General features: G+C 36.8%; 1 protein-coding gene across 1 annotated transcript in view; it reads right to left on the reverse strand.

Moving 5' to 3' along the window:
- Positions 1–16,912, reverse strand: part of MYH15 (myosin heavy chain 15) — a 93,324-nt gene that overhangs the window by 55,732 nt on the left and 20,680 nt on the right. Inside the window, exons 11-18 of the mRNA XM_034413066.3 lie at positions 15,694–15,797; positions 14,640–14,778; positions 10,534–10,652; positions 8,591–8,740; positions 7,771–7,941; positions 6,949–7,128; positions 3,975–4,107; positions 897–964 (exon numbers count right to left, since the gene is read on the reverse strand). Of these exons, the coding sequence (XP_034268957.2) occupies positions 897–964; positions 3,975–4,107; positions 6,949–7,128; positions 7,771–7,941; positions 8,591–8,740; positions 10,534–10,652; positions 14,640–14,778; positions 15,694–15,797 (1,064 nt within the window). The remainder of the gene's footprint in view (positions 1–896; positions 965–3,974; positions 4,108–6,948; positions 7,129–7,770; positions 7,942–8,590; positions 8,741–10,533; positions 10,653–14,639; positions 14,779–15,693; positions 15,798–16,912) is intronic.

Raw genomic sequence — 16,912 nt, forward strand, 5'->3', positions numbered from 1 at the left:
TGGGAACTGCTGGGCCAAAAGGATCTTGCAGATTTTTTTTCTGCAACAGAATCTGACTCTGAACAGAGGTATCTGATAATTTTAATGAATTAAATACATTGAAGGAAGACCTATCTTCTGTATTAAATGCCAATACTGAAAAGAAATACAAACAAAATTAAATACAGAAGGTTCACTCTTGAAAGTGTGATCTTTAGATATTTAGCAGTTATTCTATTTATATATTTGAGTGTAACAAGCAGAAGTTGCACTTTTTATCCAGAATTGCACATTTTCTACAATTTGGGCCAAGCCACAAATTTTATCAATGGCAAAAATATTACCTAATATATAGAAGGTATCTTCTGTGAAAATGGCCACCTATGCTGGCCTATTTGGATCTTTGGTTTTGAAGTATAAATTCTCACTGATTCTCAGATATGTATTTTCTACCAGGGCCTTTGGGCCATAGTTTGCTATACAAGCAAGTAATTTGCATTTCAGAAATCCCTACATTATGGTTTAGCATTATATATTAGCAGAGCTATGAAAATTTCAGGTTATATTCTGAACTCCTAAAGGGTAAATGCTGTCCAATTACTTTTACCAAAGCAGACATGCCAGCTACCTTTGAAAAAGAATCCAGATGACTGGGAAGTGGCCTTGGTCACTGATCTAATTCGGAGAAATCTAACCACTGCTTGCCATGAAAAGTAACAATGAATCCTATGGAAGTTTAAGTATTCATATAATTATTTTAAGAAGTAGTTCTTTTTTTAAGTGAACATGCTGAAAATGCAAACCTTGTAAAAGGATTTTTTAATTACTGTTCTGTTATAATTCGAATATACTATTTCTGCAGCAGTAAAAGAAAATATAAATGAGATGTTATACTTAAAAAGTGTATGTAAAATTACTTTATGCATTGATGACACTGTCTGGAAGGAAGCCCCTTTCTTGCGTTTCTTCTCTCCACTTTGATCAACTTGAAATAAAAGAAAAAAAAACAGAATTAAATTCTCATTGTAGCACTAACATGTAACCACAGATGTTTTCCGTGATTTAAAAGTTTAGGAGTATTTTAGAAACAACGAACAGATTTCTTTTGGTTCAATGGTATTTTCAGTTTTAAAATGTTGGGCAAATCTTTGGAACTACTTGTTCTTTTGAACTTCCTCTATTCTACTAGAGTCAAATCTTGGGCCAGGACTAACCATTGATATCAACTTCTTTTTTAAAAAAAAATATGTATAGTTTTTTCTATTGACATCAACTATTGATAACAACTATGCCAACTGTCAATCAGAACTGATCTTCCATGAAAGCTCTGGGTCCAAGAGTTACTGTATAGACAATGCCTGGTCATATGGCTAACTGGTGTGATTGATGTCAATTCAGTTTTGGGAAATTATGGTGTAAAAATGTGTAATATGTAGATATTTGGTTTCTACAAATAACTATTAAATCATTAATCTCCATAACAAGGGAGTTGTAAAGTAGCCAACTTTGTTTTTTACTTATCAAATGTACAATATTTTAGAACAAAATACTTTTTATAACTAAAGACACATCCTTATTCAACGTATTTATGTGTGTCTGTGTATAAACTGTCTCAGCTTTGTTTTATTGGAACATTATAGCTAGTGTCCACGGAGAATGGATTCCTATAATGTCCTTTTAAAATTCATGATATACACAACCATTATCAACTAATGACCCATGTACAATAATTGTATGCAGTTCTAAACAAACAAAGCACAATTTGCTTTCACTTGGTTGACTCATCCATAAACTATTGTGTTGTGACACTAAGTCATGGTTAGTTTAACCATGATTGGTTAAAGAAGCCACAATGGCTATTCTTATCCATTATGGTCAGCCATAAACCATGTTTTACCAAACATAAGGGCTGACTTCGAGATTACTCTAAGGCAAAATTAAACAAATGTAGCTGTGTGTTCAAACATGTATGTAGATAGATAGACAGACAGACAGACAGACAGAAATGTGTGTGTGTGTGTATGCAATTTCTGTGTTATAAATATATATTACTTTGTTCTTTCATACAAAAGCCTGCCTATATAACACTGAGGTCTGCATCCAATTTGTTTGCAACAGTACATGTCTACACCTACAGGATTTATATCTCTAAACTACAAAACATCCCTTTTGTATGGATTATTTTGCATTCTTGAAATATGAATGTACATTTTGAAGACTGTTCAGTCTTCAAAACTATAGGGGTGTGTGTGTGTGTGTGAGAGAGAGAGAGAGAGAGCGGTCCTTGATGCTGTCTAAGCTTGATTGTTTTCTTGCAAGCATTTTATTACCCAAACTAGGTAATATCATCAGTGATAGAGAGGAGTGGGGTGAGCAAACTCTCATTTCAATCCTGAGCTACAAATATTCTCCTTTATTGATCAAAATTATAGATTATCTTAGCTTCCTCATAAATACTGTATTTTTTGGACTATAAGACGCTCCAAAGTATAAGATGCACTTAGCTTTTGGGGAGGAAAACAAGAAAAAAAAATCTGTCTCTGCCTCCCAGCAATTTGCCTACTTGCAGCAAACAGCAAACACTGTGGTCAACTTCAGCACAGCCTGATTTAGCATGAGCAGCTGATTGGCAGTTGGATCTGCCTCCTGGAATACCTCCTATCAGCTGTTCCAGGCTGTGGGGATCACAGCCGCCCATTGCCACCTATCACTGCCTCCACATACCCCATTTTTGGCCTCCCATTTTCAGCTTCCACGCATCCCATTTTCAGCCCGTTCCAGGTGGCAGGGATCCCCGCCACCGATGACTATCCCCGCCATCTGGAACAGGCCAAAAATGGGATGCATGGAAGCCAAAAATGGGGCACGTGCAGGCCAAAACCGGATGCACGGAGGCTAAAAACGGGGTGCGCAGAGGCAATAGGTGGCAGTGCCAATGGGCAGCGATGGCGCCGATGGGCGGTGGTGATCCCTGCAGCCTGGAACAGCTGATAGGAGGTATTCCAGGAGGCAGATCCAACCACCAATCAACTGCTCATGCTAAATGAGGCTGTGCTGACCACGATGTTTGCTGTTTGATGCAAGGAGGCAAATTGCTGGGAGGCAGAGGCCGAAGTGCGGGGTGGCAGGTGGGCGGGGCTTTGGCAACATTTGCTGTATAAGACGCAGCCATTTCTACCCACTTTTTTGTGGGGTGAAGTGCGTTTTATATGCCGAAAAATATGGTATATCTTATAATATGGCTGATTTACAAATGCCTGCGCTACTCAAGGATTATAAAATAGTATAATCTTTGAGTAGCACAAGCAGTATAAAAAAATAAAGGAAACCATAGAAGCCATTGTCTCCAATCTCCTGCTCCACATAGTAGCAACTACTAGAGCCCCGTTTTCAGCCTGGACGGCCTCCTGTAGCACTCTTATCAGCCAAAACAGGGGTGCAAGGGGGGCACGTGTGGCCCATGCCCCATTTTGGCTGCCAAAGGCACCACAGGCCAGTCCTTTGCTATTTCCAGGCCGGCCCTGCAGGCCAGATTTAAGCATCTCGCAGGCTAAATTTGTCCCGTGGGCCTTGAGTTTGACACCCCAGTACTAGAGCATCTCTGAAATCCAGTATTTATTTGAAGAGTATAATGAAAGAGAACTTGCCAATCATGTGGAAGCCTACTCCACTAACTGATGGTGCATACATTGAGGAAATATATCTGAAATTCCTTCCTTATAATTCCAACTCACTGCTTCTGCTCCTTCCCTAATACGCAATATTTAGTTGTGAAATGTACCCTTTAATAATTATCATTCCACCAGAGCCAGCAAACATACTTAATGAGGTACCAACAATTTGAATTATTGACTCTTACTCTGCTCCCCAGAGAGATGTGTATGTGCCTAACATTTGCCACTGCCAAATATTCCAAGGTCATAAGCTAATATATTTATTAGCCACATTTTCTAGTATATAATATAAGAAATAAAATATAAGGTTATTTCACTTACCACTGTCAGCACTGATATAATTTTCAAATAGGCTGGCCAGAAGTTTGTTGGAAGATTTCTGAAAAATGCCCACCACAGTTTCATTGAGAGGGTCTTTGTTTTTCTCAAGCCAACCAACTATGTTATAGGGCACCTAAAAGAAGCACCAAAAAGAATTTTAAAGCCAACAAGCTAGAAACTAAACTACCCAACCAATTGTTCTCTTTTTACTTGACATCAATTCTATATTTAGTTTTGATCTATGAAGTACAGGTAGTTCTTGACCTATGACCACAATCGAGCCTGAAATTTATGTTGCTAAATGAGACTGTGGTTAAAAGAATTGTGCCTCATTGTACGACTGTCCTTGCCACAGTTGTTAAGTGAATCACTGCAGTTCTTAAGTTAGTAATATGGTTATTAAGTGAATTTAGCTTCCCTGACTTTGCTTGTTAGAAAGTAAAAAAAAAGGTGATCACATGACCCTGGAACACTATAACCATAATAAATATGAGTTAGTTGCCAAGCATCTGAATTTTAATCACATGACCATGTAGATGCTGTAACGATCGTAAGTATGAAAAATAGTCATAAGTCATTTTTTTCAGTGCTGTTGTAACTTCGAATAATCACTAAATGAACTGTTTCGGTCTTTAAATGGTGTCTATTGATGTTGTCTATGGAGATTCTCAGTCATCCAGGTCATTGTTGTCCCAAAGATGCTTTTTCAAGAGGCAACTGGACTTTCTTTGAAGATGTTTCACTTCTCATCCAAGAAGCTTCTTCAGCTTTGACTGGATGGTGGAGTATGGAAGGATTTATATTCCTTGCAGACAGATGGTCATTTGCATTCTTTTAGTGAGACATTGAGGCCACATTGAGCCTTGAAAGAGGAGTTAAAGAGGCCATCTATGTCAAAATTGAACAGCCTCCCTCAACAGGGTGGGAGGGATACAACATCATCTATCTATACAACATAGTCATTTCAACAGTTCCAAGAAGGCTCCACACCCATTTGCACCACTCAAATGACCCTGATGACACCTCCAGGTGACCTTAATGACTCACTAAAACCATGCAAATAACCAGCTGTCTGCAAGGACTATAAATCCTTCTATTCCTCACCATCCCATCAGAGCTGAGGAAGCTTCTTGGTTGAGATGCAAAACATCTTCAAAGAAAAACCAGAAAGTCCAGTTGCCTCTTGAAAAAGCACCTTTGGGATAATTGATCTTGGTAACACATGATACCTTCAGAATACTCATTTTCCCATTCTTCTGCCTGGCCTCCCAGACTTTCATTTCCTCTCATTCATTAATAACAAGGATGTTCTACACTAAGTTACACTTAATTCAGCATAATGAGGGCTGTGCTATTTGTATCTCCATACGGTAGAGTCCAGTGGTGGGTTTCAACCGGTGTTACCACCGGTTCGCATCATGCATGCGCTTTGCGCATGCACACTAAACATGCACTCTGCACAAGCGCTGCGTATTATGGAACAGCTGAGATGCAGCAATCTGCTCTGCCATGCCTTTCAGCTGGGCTAAAAATGACCAAATAAAAGGTATCTCTAACGCAGGGGCGGACGGGAGGGCCAACCTAACCGTCAGAGAAAAGCAGTTCGCTCTCAGCTCACCATCGTCACTACCAGCTCGCCCGAATTGGGCCGAACCGGTAGAAACCCACCATTGGTAGAGTCTGTGGACTTCAGATCTTCCCAAATTGCCATAAAATATTAATTTTTAGCTTGACATTTGTCACATTAACTATGTTTATCTGATTTACTGTATTTGGTTAACCAAATATTAGCTTTCATCCTGGTTTGTCTTCCCCCCCCCCCAGCTACAGTAACTTTTTGATGAGTGAGTCCTTAATATTCAGTAAGTATCTCCATAAACACCGCCTTCCAATGTGTGAGTTCTTGATCCACATCGGCAATCTCTTTCTTTCCAAATGAAAATGGATAGACCAAAGTAATGCATGCTGCTGCATGCTTCACCTCATCCATAACATTATTCTGACTTAATGAAGCATTTTCTTGAATCTGCATGGTAGAAGCATCTCATTGGAGTTGTTTCTAACAGGTAAAGCTAAGGAGTGAATGACAGATTGAAAGCTGTTTTGCCCATTTTGGATTAAAATACTGCATACTTCTGTACTAGACCTTTTAAAGAAGGGATTCTTTTTCCTAATATTTTTGAAGATGAAATAAAAAAAAATGGCCTGATGCATAGAAGATACTAAACCATAAAGTGGCTGGCCTGGTTTTAGTTTAACCTACTAATAAATCAGTATTTTTGTGTGCACAACTCTCTTTTTTGCAGTCCTTGGAGCCTTTTCCATACACGTTTGCTGAAAAATAAAAGCTCAGGGATGTTACTTTGAGGTAAAAAAAGAAAAAAAAAAACTTCAGCAACCATTACCATTAGAGCTGTCAATCTCCCATTTAAAAAAAAAAAACTTGACAATCTACACCAAACTCCAGCCCTATTCAAAAATGTTAAGTGTGCTTTCTCACCCAAAGGTTGTATATTTCTGGCTTGCGTAGCCAAGCGTTTATTGTACATTACATTGCATGAATTTTATCAATATAAAGGTGAGAAGTAGGCATAAAGTGTACTAAAAGTGGTATCTTGATTCTTATTTGCTGAATTCTAAGATATACATTTCTAGTGCAAAAAGGATATTCAAAATATTTCCACTTCAAATGCCAGCCTTTTCAAAATGCCAGTTTCTCTTTTTGCTAAAACATTTTTTCACTCTTCCCATCTTCCAATTCCACTGTGCTTCATTGTTCCGTGGCATTTAATTCCCCATAGGATATAAATGTACAAAAAGTGATGCCACAGAAGAGAAACTTTCTATGGTGTTTCCAACTGCGGAGGGAGGGAGGGAGGGAGGGAGGGAGGGAGGGAATGAAGGAAGGAAGGAAGGAAGGAAGGAAGGAAGGAAGGAAGGAAGGAAGGAAGGAAGGAAGGAAGGAAGATCCTACCACTCCAGCATAGTGCAGAAGTTCAAAATGTGCTTCATATTTCCTTTTTTTATCAGGCCTTGGTTTCTGCAGATTGGGCGATTTGCCAAGGTGGTTGTCATAGAGTTTGGCTTTAAAGGTCATATCTGTAGCCTTTGGAAACATGCATTCTTCTTCAAGAATAGAAAGGATGCCCATCGGCTGTGAACAAAAAAATAGAAAAATAAACAAACAATGACAGCCTTTCCAGATTGGTCCCTTCCAGTTGTACCATAGTTTTAAAATACTAAGCCAACACAATCAATGGGAACTGATTTAGGAGCCTGTTCTTCCAACTATACACAGTATGTTGCCAGTAATGAATGCTACTGGTAACAGAGTTGGGTTTTTTTTTTCCATAACCATTAATCTATTATTCTTTCCATCTGCTATAAAACTTGTTGACATAGCATGTGAAGATGTTAGATTTTATCCCAGTTGCTGACATAATATTGATGTTTTCGCTTTCAAAATACTTTGATGGGCTGACATATTTGTCTCAATGAAAGAGATAGAATCAAAACACTTTTATACTCAGATCTATATGCTTTGTGACCCATAAAACTACATGTTGTTAGTAATGGTCTAGTAAGAAACCAATCCTTCTCTTTAATTCCTTTAATCCTAAATAGAAAAACCAGAACATGATGGCCACAATGTAAACGCATTTAAGTACATTTAACTTGCCAACCCAAAGGTTGTGCAGGCTTCTTATAACTATTGGGGAAAAATGACAAAGGTATAGCACTAGTTCAACCTTTTAAATTAATTTACAGTCAGGGACTTAGAAGAATTTATTAGTACCTTTTCAATTAGATCAATGCAAGCCTGTAGATCCAATCCAAAGTCAATGAATTCCCACTCAATGCCTTCCTTTTTGTACTCTTCTTGCTCCAAGACAAACATGTGATGATTGAAAAACTGTTGCAATTTTTCATTTGTGAAATTAATGCAAAGTTGTTCAAAACTATTATACTTCAGGAAGGCAAAGAGACAGAGAGAGAAAACAAATTGTTTAGAATCAAACAGTGTAACTAAGACAAAATTTCTGTATGGCTTGTTGGTAAAACTTGAATTTCTTTAAATATAAGGTCTGTTTTAATGTGCATAAATATTGTAGCCATTTTTTTAAAAAAAACAGAATTGTTGATTTAATTAACAAAGTTTGCTAGGCTAATTATTCAGGCATGTTTCACAAAAATATGACCCAAAGGCATCCTTGTCCCACTGATATTAATTTTACATTAGATCAGAGATCCCAGGAAGCAATCAAGGTTTTAATATTAGTTGCATTTCTAATTTTCCAAGGTGCTAGTCAAGCTTCACCAATCTGATGCTTTCTAGCAATGTTGGGCTTTAAACATAACATTAAATGATCACACTGGATATTATGAGGGTTTAAGTCTAATACAACTAGAAGGCATGTGGTAAAACAGGTTGATGAAGGTGCCTGAAAACTATTTTAACAAAGAAATCTTCTGACTAGTTATTGCCTAATAAGTGGGTAGACTATATGACACTAATAATTCTTTTAATATAAGTTTCCAAACAAAATACTTGAATAAAGTCTGCTAACTTATATTAACTTGCTGTTTTGTGGACATTTTTTGTTTCAATTACTTACGTCAAAGATCTCAAAGCCAGCAATGTCTAATACTCCAATGAAGAATTGTCTTGGTAATTTAGTGTCCAAAGTCTTATTTATGCGAGTAACAAGCCACTTGAACATTCGATCGTATACTGCCTTAGATAAAGCTCCAACAGCATAGGTAACCTAAGGAAACATGAGAAACAATGGCTGGGTATATAGTGAAGAATGTAATGAAGTTTATCATCTGCAAGAAATATTAGTTAAAACTCATTGCTTCCATTTCTGCTGTGGAATAGCTTTGAGTGAGTGAATACACTGATAACTTAGGAAGAAAAGCCATAACAGACCAATTCTGAGAACTATACAATATTTGCTAATCTCCCATTTTTCTATTGCTCAGTAAAATGATTAAAATGTCAATAATTGAACTGTATGGCATGACATCAATATATATGGAATATTGTCTTGGTTTACTAGGACTGTGAATGCTTTGAAATGATTCAAGAGTACTTTATACATCTTTGCTATTCCTTAGAGCAACCTGCATTTTATGAGCCTGAAAAAGGATACCTCTGTTTGGCTGCATTTAAGAATCACATTCACTTTAATGAGTAAGCACCTTAAAACAGCCACATATTTTTTTCAGACTCACTTTATTTTATTTATTTATTTATTTATTTAATTTATATGCCGCCCTTCTCCCGAAGGACTCAGGGCGGCTTACAAGAAGGAACAAAAAAAATTACATAAACATCAAGGTCAATTTAAAATTAGTTAAAATTAATTAAAAATTTAATTAAAATTATTAAAAATCACCCCTACGGATTCAGCCCATTTGGTGAAAAAGCCACGTCTTCAATTTGCAGCGGAAGGAGAGGAGGTCAAGGGCTGACCTGAGGCCGGTGGGCAGCCCATTCCAGAGAGTCGGCGCTCCCACAGAGAACGCACTCCTCCTGGGGGCCGCCAGCCGACATTGTCTTGCTGATGGCACCCTGAGGAGGCCCGCTCTGTGTGAGTGCACCGGACGATGGGAGGATGGCAGGAGATGATCCTGCAGATACCCCGGGCCTAAGCCATGTAGGGCTTTATAGGTGAGCACCAGCACCTTGAAACGAACCTGAAGAACCAGCGGTAGCCAGTGCAGCTCGCGCAGGAGAGGTGTCACACGGGAGTACCGAGAAGCCCCCGTAACAACCCGCGTGGCCGCATTCTGGACTAACTGTAGCCTTTGGATGCATCCCAAGGGCAGCCCCATGTAGAGGGCATTACAGTAGTCCAACCAAGACGTAACAAGGGCATGAATGACCGTGACAAGGGCATCCCAATCTAGGAAACTTTGAAAAAATAATGTGTGAAATGCCACAAAGTAATTTTGCTTTCTTGTGCCCAAACTATATATTTCTTTGCTGAATTGAATTTTGCATTAAAATGTGCTCCATAGTTTATTGTTCTTTAGAGTTAGGTCGACATGAGTGTTGTACAGTATTCGTGTTCAGAATGATAGAAATTTGCAGTCTTATTTCTACCACACAGTGTTTGGTGTGCAGTTGTAAGCAGCAGATTTGTAAGTTTCCAAAGAAGGATACGTAGATGGTGGAACCAAAGTATCCATCAAAGATTTTTTTAAAAAATCATTGTGGCTAGTTTACACTAAGGGACTGCAGTTATGGAGAGAAACATTGTTTTGCTTAAAGTCTTATGATATTTTGACAAATTTCATAGAAACCTTATTGAAACCTGAAACCATATAATAAATCCTGTCCATTTGGCTTGGTCTGGTGATCATTAACCACTATGATATTCTAGATGCTGACTGGACCATTCAAAAGCCATACTCATGGAATGGGAAATACTCGACAATTGTAGCAGAAGGAATAAAAATACAAATATTTGTAATAATACTTCTGTTTACAGAAGAATCAACTGAATATGACAGAGGTATCTGGATGGATTATGTGGTTTTAAGGATTTCTCACCTGTTCTACACTTTGGCCTTTAGTGACATACTCATTTCCAACTTTCACTCTTGGATGCACCAAGCCCTTAAGCATATCAGAAGAGTTAACTCCTATTAGATAAGCAGCCTTGTCAGCACCTGAAAAAAACAGCATTTCAATGGGTAAAATGGTAATGGATATGTTTGTGGCTTTATATTTTTCAAATACAGCTTATTTGTTTTCTATAGCATATTCTAGAACAGAATTCCAAAGTAGAAGAATAATATGAAGTGTATGATGCAAGCAGGTATTTAACCATAATACAACTACTAGCTCACCTAAAAATCATTGTGAGCTAAAATTACGTTTAATGTAAAACATGTAGTAGAATAAAATACTTCCGTCATATAAAGCTGCTTTAGGTTTATCGCATATCCAGTACTAATACTTGGAAGTCTACTTATTGTTATGTGTTGACATTTATTTCCCTCAACAGAAAAATCTTGACACTTGGCAGAACACAGACTTGTCAGCATTACAGCTCAGACAATGTATAATCTCAGTCACAGAGAAATGATAATGCTGAAGCCAAGAAGACAAGAATGATCCACAGTTCTTGCAAAAAAAAAAAAAAAAACTAACTGATGGCAAAGTAGCTGAAATTCTAGCTGTCTAGAAAAAGATTGTAGCTTTATAATTATGATTATTTCAAAATATGGCGTCTTTCTACCTAGATGACACTCAAGGTGGATAACAATAAAACAGAAGAAAATGAAAAATAAATAAGCAGTTTGTATACAGTAGCAATTTTGGAGAAAGAAATATTTATTTTAGTTACTGAAGCAACATTTGCAATTGTCAGATTTATCAAAAGCTGAGACATTGAACAAGATTTAATTTAAAAAAAATACAAGTGTAAGCCATAGTTACGTGAACAGAAATAATAAGAAAAATAATCTACTGCAAAGCAATGTTGTAACTGTTTATTCTTATTCTAATTGAGACATTAGTGGAAATTTGAGGAAAAAATTTATTCAGGTTCAAATTTCTGAACTCCTGCATACAACCGTATTTAAAGGTGCATACGTTTATGTGAACTGGCACCCATCTTTGTGATTATGGATAAACTTTCTTAGAAGTTCTCATTCTGATTTATACTGGACAGAGCCAATGTTGTGCTAGTGTTGGCTTGGACATTTTAAGACATATAGGACATTGGGACAGTATTTTTTTCTATATCCTCTTTTTTGTACAATCTTGATAAATAAATCTGAAAAACTTTTTTTAGACTGATTCCATTACAGACTCTTAAGTTTTTTATTTTAACCGATGAAAGAGCACAATGTAAAAATTTTTTTTTCAAAGAACAATCATGATCTATTAGCCCAATCTACTTTATACATTGTTGTTAAAGGAAAATTTGAAGAAGATGGTTTTATGTAGTCGAGTTTGAAAACCTGGGAGTGGAATATGGTACAGGAACGCAGAAGTAGCCATGTCAAAGATATGCAAAAACTGTAAGAATTGCTGCTAATAAGAAGTAAATGAAATTCAGTTCTGGAAAAGAAAAAGAAGGGGGCATGGGAAAGAGATTCAAAATAGCTATGTATTATTTTTTTTAGGGGCAGAAGGAATTTTTTGCAGGCTTTCAAGATTCAGTTACCATACCCTATAATAATAAAACATATTTGTTTAATCTGTCTGGTGACTGTTGGCTCACGTGGTCTGTTTTGAAGAGTTAACAAATATTTACATTATTTATTAAACATATGCCATTTATATTTATATTTACTGTATATTTATGTTTAGAAAATACCTTAATAGTCAATTTTGTATGTATCTATGAACAGAAATCTAGAGGTCAGCTATCTAATAACATCTACCCAGCATTTTTTTAAATCTTAAAAGCCAAACACAATTGGATTTAGTTAATATTGGCATGGGAAACTACCAGGGAAGATCAAGGTTGTAGGTTTGACTAAGGAATAATAATAATTAAAATGACAAATTCAACTTACTTGGAACAGCTTACAACCTTCAATGATATATTTAACACCATCAAACAACAACATCTACCTATCCCAAGTCCTCCAGAAGGATTCAATAATGGATAAAAATGCCAAATACAATCTAAACTGCAATCAACCATAGTAATAATAAGCTTGCAAGCACAAACTGGTGAGATCACAAAACAAAGTAATAGAAAATTAAGACGCTAAAATCCTCTGAGACATTAGAATTCAGGCAGACAAGCACCTGTTACATAACACCCCAAACTTAAGAATTGCTGAAAAGAAAGACAAAAAAATCTGGATAGAAGACATTGCAATATCTGGAGACAGCAAAAGAGAAAAGAAAGAACTAGGGAGAAAAAAATCACAAAATATAACAATAAAATATAAAGGCCTGCATATAAAAATAGAATGACTATTGCAAAAGAAAGCAAAGATAGGGTTCAAACTGTTCAAAGGTAGGGTTCAAAGAGTGAGGTATTGCAAAACTGGCTGGGAAACTGTCATGGAATGTTGCCAATGAAGATCATGTGACACAGGGGTGGGTTCTACTTATCTCCGCTACCGGTTCACAACGGGAGTGTGCCCGCGCTCTTCGCTTACGCGCATGTGCACACTTCTGCACATGCACAGATCGTTCATGATGACGTCCAAGTGGGTGGGTGGTGCCTTCCACTGCTATTACTACCAGTTTGCAAGAACTGGACCAAACCGGGAGCAACCCACCGCTGATGTGACCTCAGCAGCAGTACCACAGCAACCAATAGCACTGAAGCAGCTACAACCTCTCCAAACGTGGGTTGTTGAAAATCATGGGCCCCAGATTTTGGACACATTCTGTAAGTTAGCCTGTTTGAGGTATCTTGGTTCCAAAACTGTTGCCCTAAAATGCATCATTTTGCCCAGTTAAAGGTCACGGCAATGAGAGTTTTTAATTATATATAGACAGATTTCCCTAAAGTCACAAGGAGTCCATTTCAGTTCAAAGGCAAGAAAAAAAAGAAAGTGAGAGATATTTTTTAAGGGTGTTGATTCTTAATTAGACACTGACAGCTGCTCTATTTGCATCCCCTCAGTAACTTTTCAAAATTTAATCCAAAGAATCACATAGGCCTAATTTAATTACCTGCCGTCTGTTACATTATAGTTGACATAGGCGAGGTCATGTTGAGGACTACACTGAAGCTTTTGAGGACCACATGCATCTTTAGACCTCTCACCATAGGTAATTAATTAGTGTGATCTGATCACCTGCATGCCTAGAGGTTCTTTCATGACACTGAGAAACTGATTGCTCAGAAAGAATTCAATGTGTATTCTATTGAATACAAGGTGTTTTTTTGCAGGTATTAGTCTGAAAGTGTAGAGAATGGGCACAATAAGATCATAATTTAGACAATTGTCTGGAAGACATTATCATGTAAAAATTAGCTATTGCTTGGGGGCAATAGCTGATTCTGAAGTGATTACAGAACTAACTATCTATCTAGTATGAATAGCGTATTGTGTTAATAGATTCTGCATATTTTACATGGGTAAGTATGTCTTGTAAAAATGTAAGCAAAACAGCATGGTTTGTATCACATACACTTTGTACGAGTAATTTGTAAAATCAACTTCAATATATGGCACAAGAGAGTCACCCAAGGGCTTCACACCACATACGCCTTGTCCAGGAGAAGAGCCTATTATATAGTAATGTTGGAGTCCTCATTGCAAAATGATGGCTAAGGCAACACTCACAGAAACTACTTATTACTTTTTCTCTAATTAAGGAATGATTGGAATCTTAGAATCTTTTGAATTGGGAGTGGTGGGGAGTTAAGTGTGGGGATTTTAATCTCTATTAAGTTCTCAGCAAATAGTGAGAAAATTATTCAGGGCACTTTTTATGCAATTAATGTCTTTCAATCTTTGAAAGCTCTGCTGTTTTCTTTCCCTGTACATCAATCCACTCCTATGGACCATATGCTCAGATTGCGGCGTCCAACTGCAGCATACTGATCTATAGTTTGATTTCTATGAATAATATTGGCGGGGGGGTGAAACAATGCTAATATTACAAAACAAGAAAAGGAATTGTTGTTATTGTTGTTATTTTTTTGTTGGTAAACAAAAAAATAAAATACTTACTCTCTGTGCCATCAGCTTCTGCCTGCTCTTCCCTGGGTCTCTGTTTAAATTTCATGTCTCCAAAATGCAAAATTGCACCAGTGAGTTTGTAGGCACCGTATTTTTCATCCGCAACAAAACCCAAAATATCCATGGCTTGCTGTTAAAATTTTTAAAAAGAAAAAAAAAACCAGATACTTTTGTTATTTGCCTCCTCAGCTACATGCCGCTTTGTTTTCCAAAGTTGGCTTAGAGCACTGCTGTGTTTCTTCTGGTATTGAAAATTCAAGCCAAAACTGTTGGAAAAGTTCTATTCATGTTCTATTTCCTGATGCTGATGGAACAGTTAGCAACATTAAGAGCACATTGTCAGATTTGGAAAATGTATTTAAAAGAAGCACATCATTTAACAAAATGCTTTGGAAAAGACAATTAGGCAAATTCTAGGGGGAACACAGTGCTCAAATTGGAAAACAGACTCCCTAAATACATTTTGGATATATTTATTAAAAGATTTTGTTGATAACTTAAATAGCTTTCAAATGAGGTTGGATGAATGTATGTAGGACAGGTTTATCAAAGGCTATTTGTCTGTAGTTTCAGTATTTTTTTCACACTGCTGTGGGCAGCATGCCTCCAAATACCCATTTCAAAGAAATAACAGGAAACTGCTATATTTCCCTCTCAACTGCAAACATACTGGCTGGCTTTGCTTAACCACTATAAGAATCAAAATTCTGATCTTTGAAGAGTGTTAATCTGATTTAGCAGAACTACATTCTTACCTCAATTTATGAAAGTCAATTGACAGCATGGGTTTATTGATATAGTCCTGTTCTGAAATAATATACAGGAAGACTAAGGGTGACTCACTGTTAAGACCATTCTGCATACTGAAAATTGCCCTGACTTTTGATGTACTGATCCTGGATTCATTGCATATTTATGCTCAGCAATCCTGTTCAGTGAGACAATTTATATGGATTGGTTTGAACTGACTCAAATAAGGAAATTGCTGTTGTTCTCACTGAACAGCTTATGCCCTTTTGTAGTTTAATAAAAAAACAAGTCTTACATCAGTTGCCATCAGCTCTTCCCCATCATCTAAATTATCCACAGTAACAACACCTTGTGAACAGAAGTGGTAGTCATATGGGTTTGTTGACACCAGTAGCATATCTGCAAATGAGGAGAAGATAAAACTATTTATTCTCTCAAGATCTGGGCTCCTGTTAAGTCAAAATACAGTATAGCACAAGTGCAATTCATACATCAAGGCTTATTCAAAGTTGCTGGGAAATTAGATCTACACAAATGTGTACAATTTCTATTTTTAAATTATATCACTATGCAACCCTGCATATATCTACACAGGAATATGTTCCACCAATTCAATGGGATTTATTCCACATAAGAACAGAACAATGCAATCCTACAGTATTAGTGCCAAACAAAAGAGACTTCTGTTGCAAAATATATAAACCCACAGTTGATCACTATAAAATGGCTTATTCCACTACTTTGCTTATATTAACCTGGTTCCTATACAGAACTTTTATTGAAATTTCTAGTCCTTTAGAAAGAGATTAATCTAACATAATAGTGATAGTGATAACATGAACACATTTTCAGCAGGATTAAAAAGATCTTGAATTCCAAGCCATTCTGAAATTATAAATTGACTTTATTTTATTTGCCTGGATAATCAAGTCTCTCTGAATAGTTCCATCTAATGATGCTTTCTTATACTGTATGCAATTAACTCCACATGATCAATAGACTCATATCCTACACCCTGCTTAGCTTTTCAGTCAAACAGCATAGGCAGATGTGCTTACTGATCCTTATTCTGCTACAAATAAAAAAGGGCAAAGCATTTACACAGCTTCTCATATTTCAAAAGCCCATCAAAATTGTGTTCAGCTGATTCTAATGTCTTGATGTTATGGGGAGAAGCAATGTAATTTCAAATGACCAAATCAGGGCAAGAAGCATATCATACCCCCTTCTCCCCCCCTCCCAATAATTAGGACAAAATGATTATTTCAAAAATGTATTAAGATATCAGAAAATGTGGTCAACAACCAGTCTTACAAAATTATTACTTCTAGTAAATTCTCTGCCATTCTATATATATAGCTGTGCAGACTGTGAATAATTGATTGTAATAGCAAAATTGTTGTGTGGACAGCAGTTTATCCATACAACCATCATGGCCAGCAAGTATAGCATAAGAATAAATTAACCATGGAAGGTACATTTTCACAGTGGAATATTTCCATCCAAATCCTGTT

This window comes from Pantherophis guttatus, chromosome 5 (assembly GCF_059756535.1).
Source record: "Pantherophis guttatus breed Tessera chromosome 5, ASM5975653v1, whole genome shotgun sequence".
NCBI classification, from domain to species: domain Eukaryota; kingdom Metazoa; phylum Chordata; class Lepidosauria; order Squamata; family Colubridae; genus Pantherophis; species Pantherophis guttatus.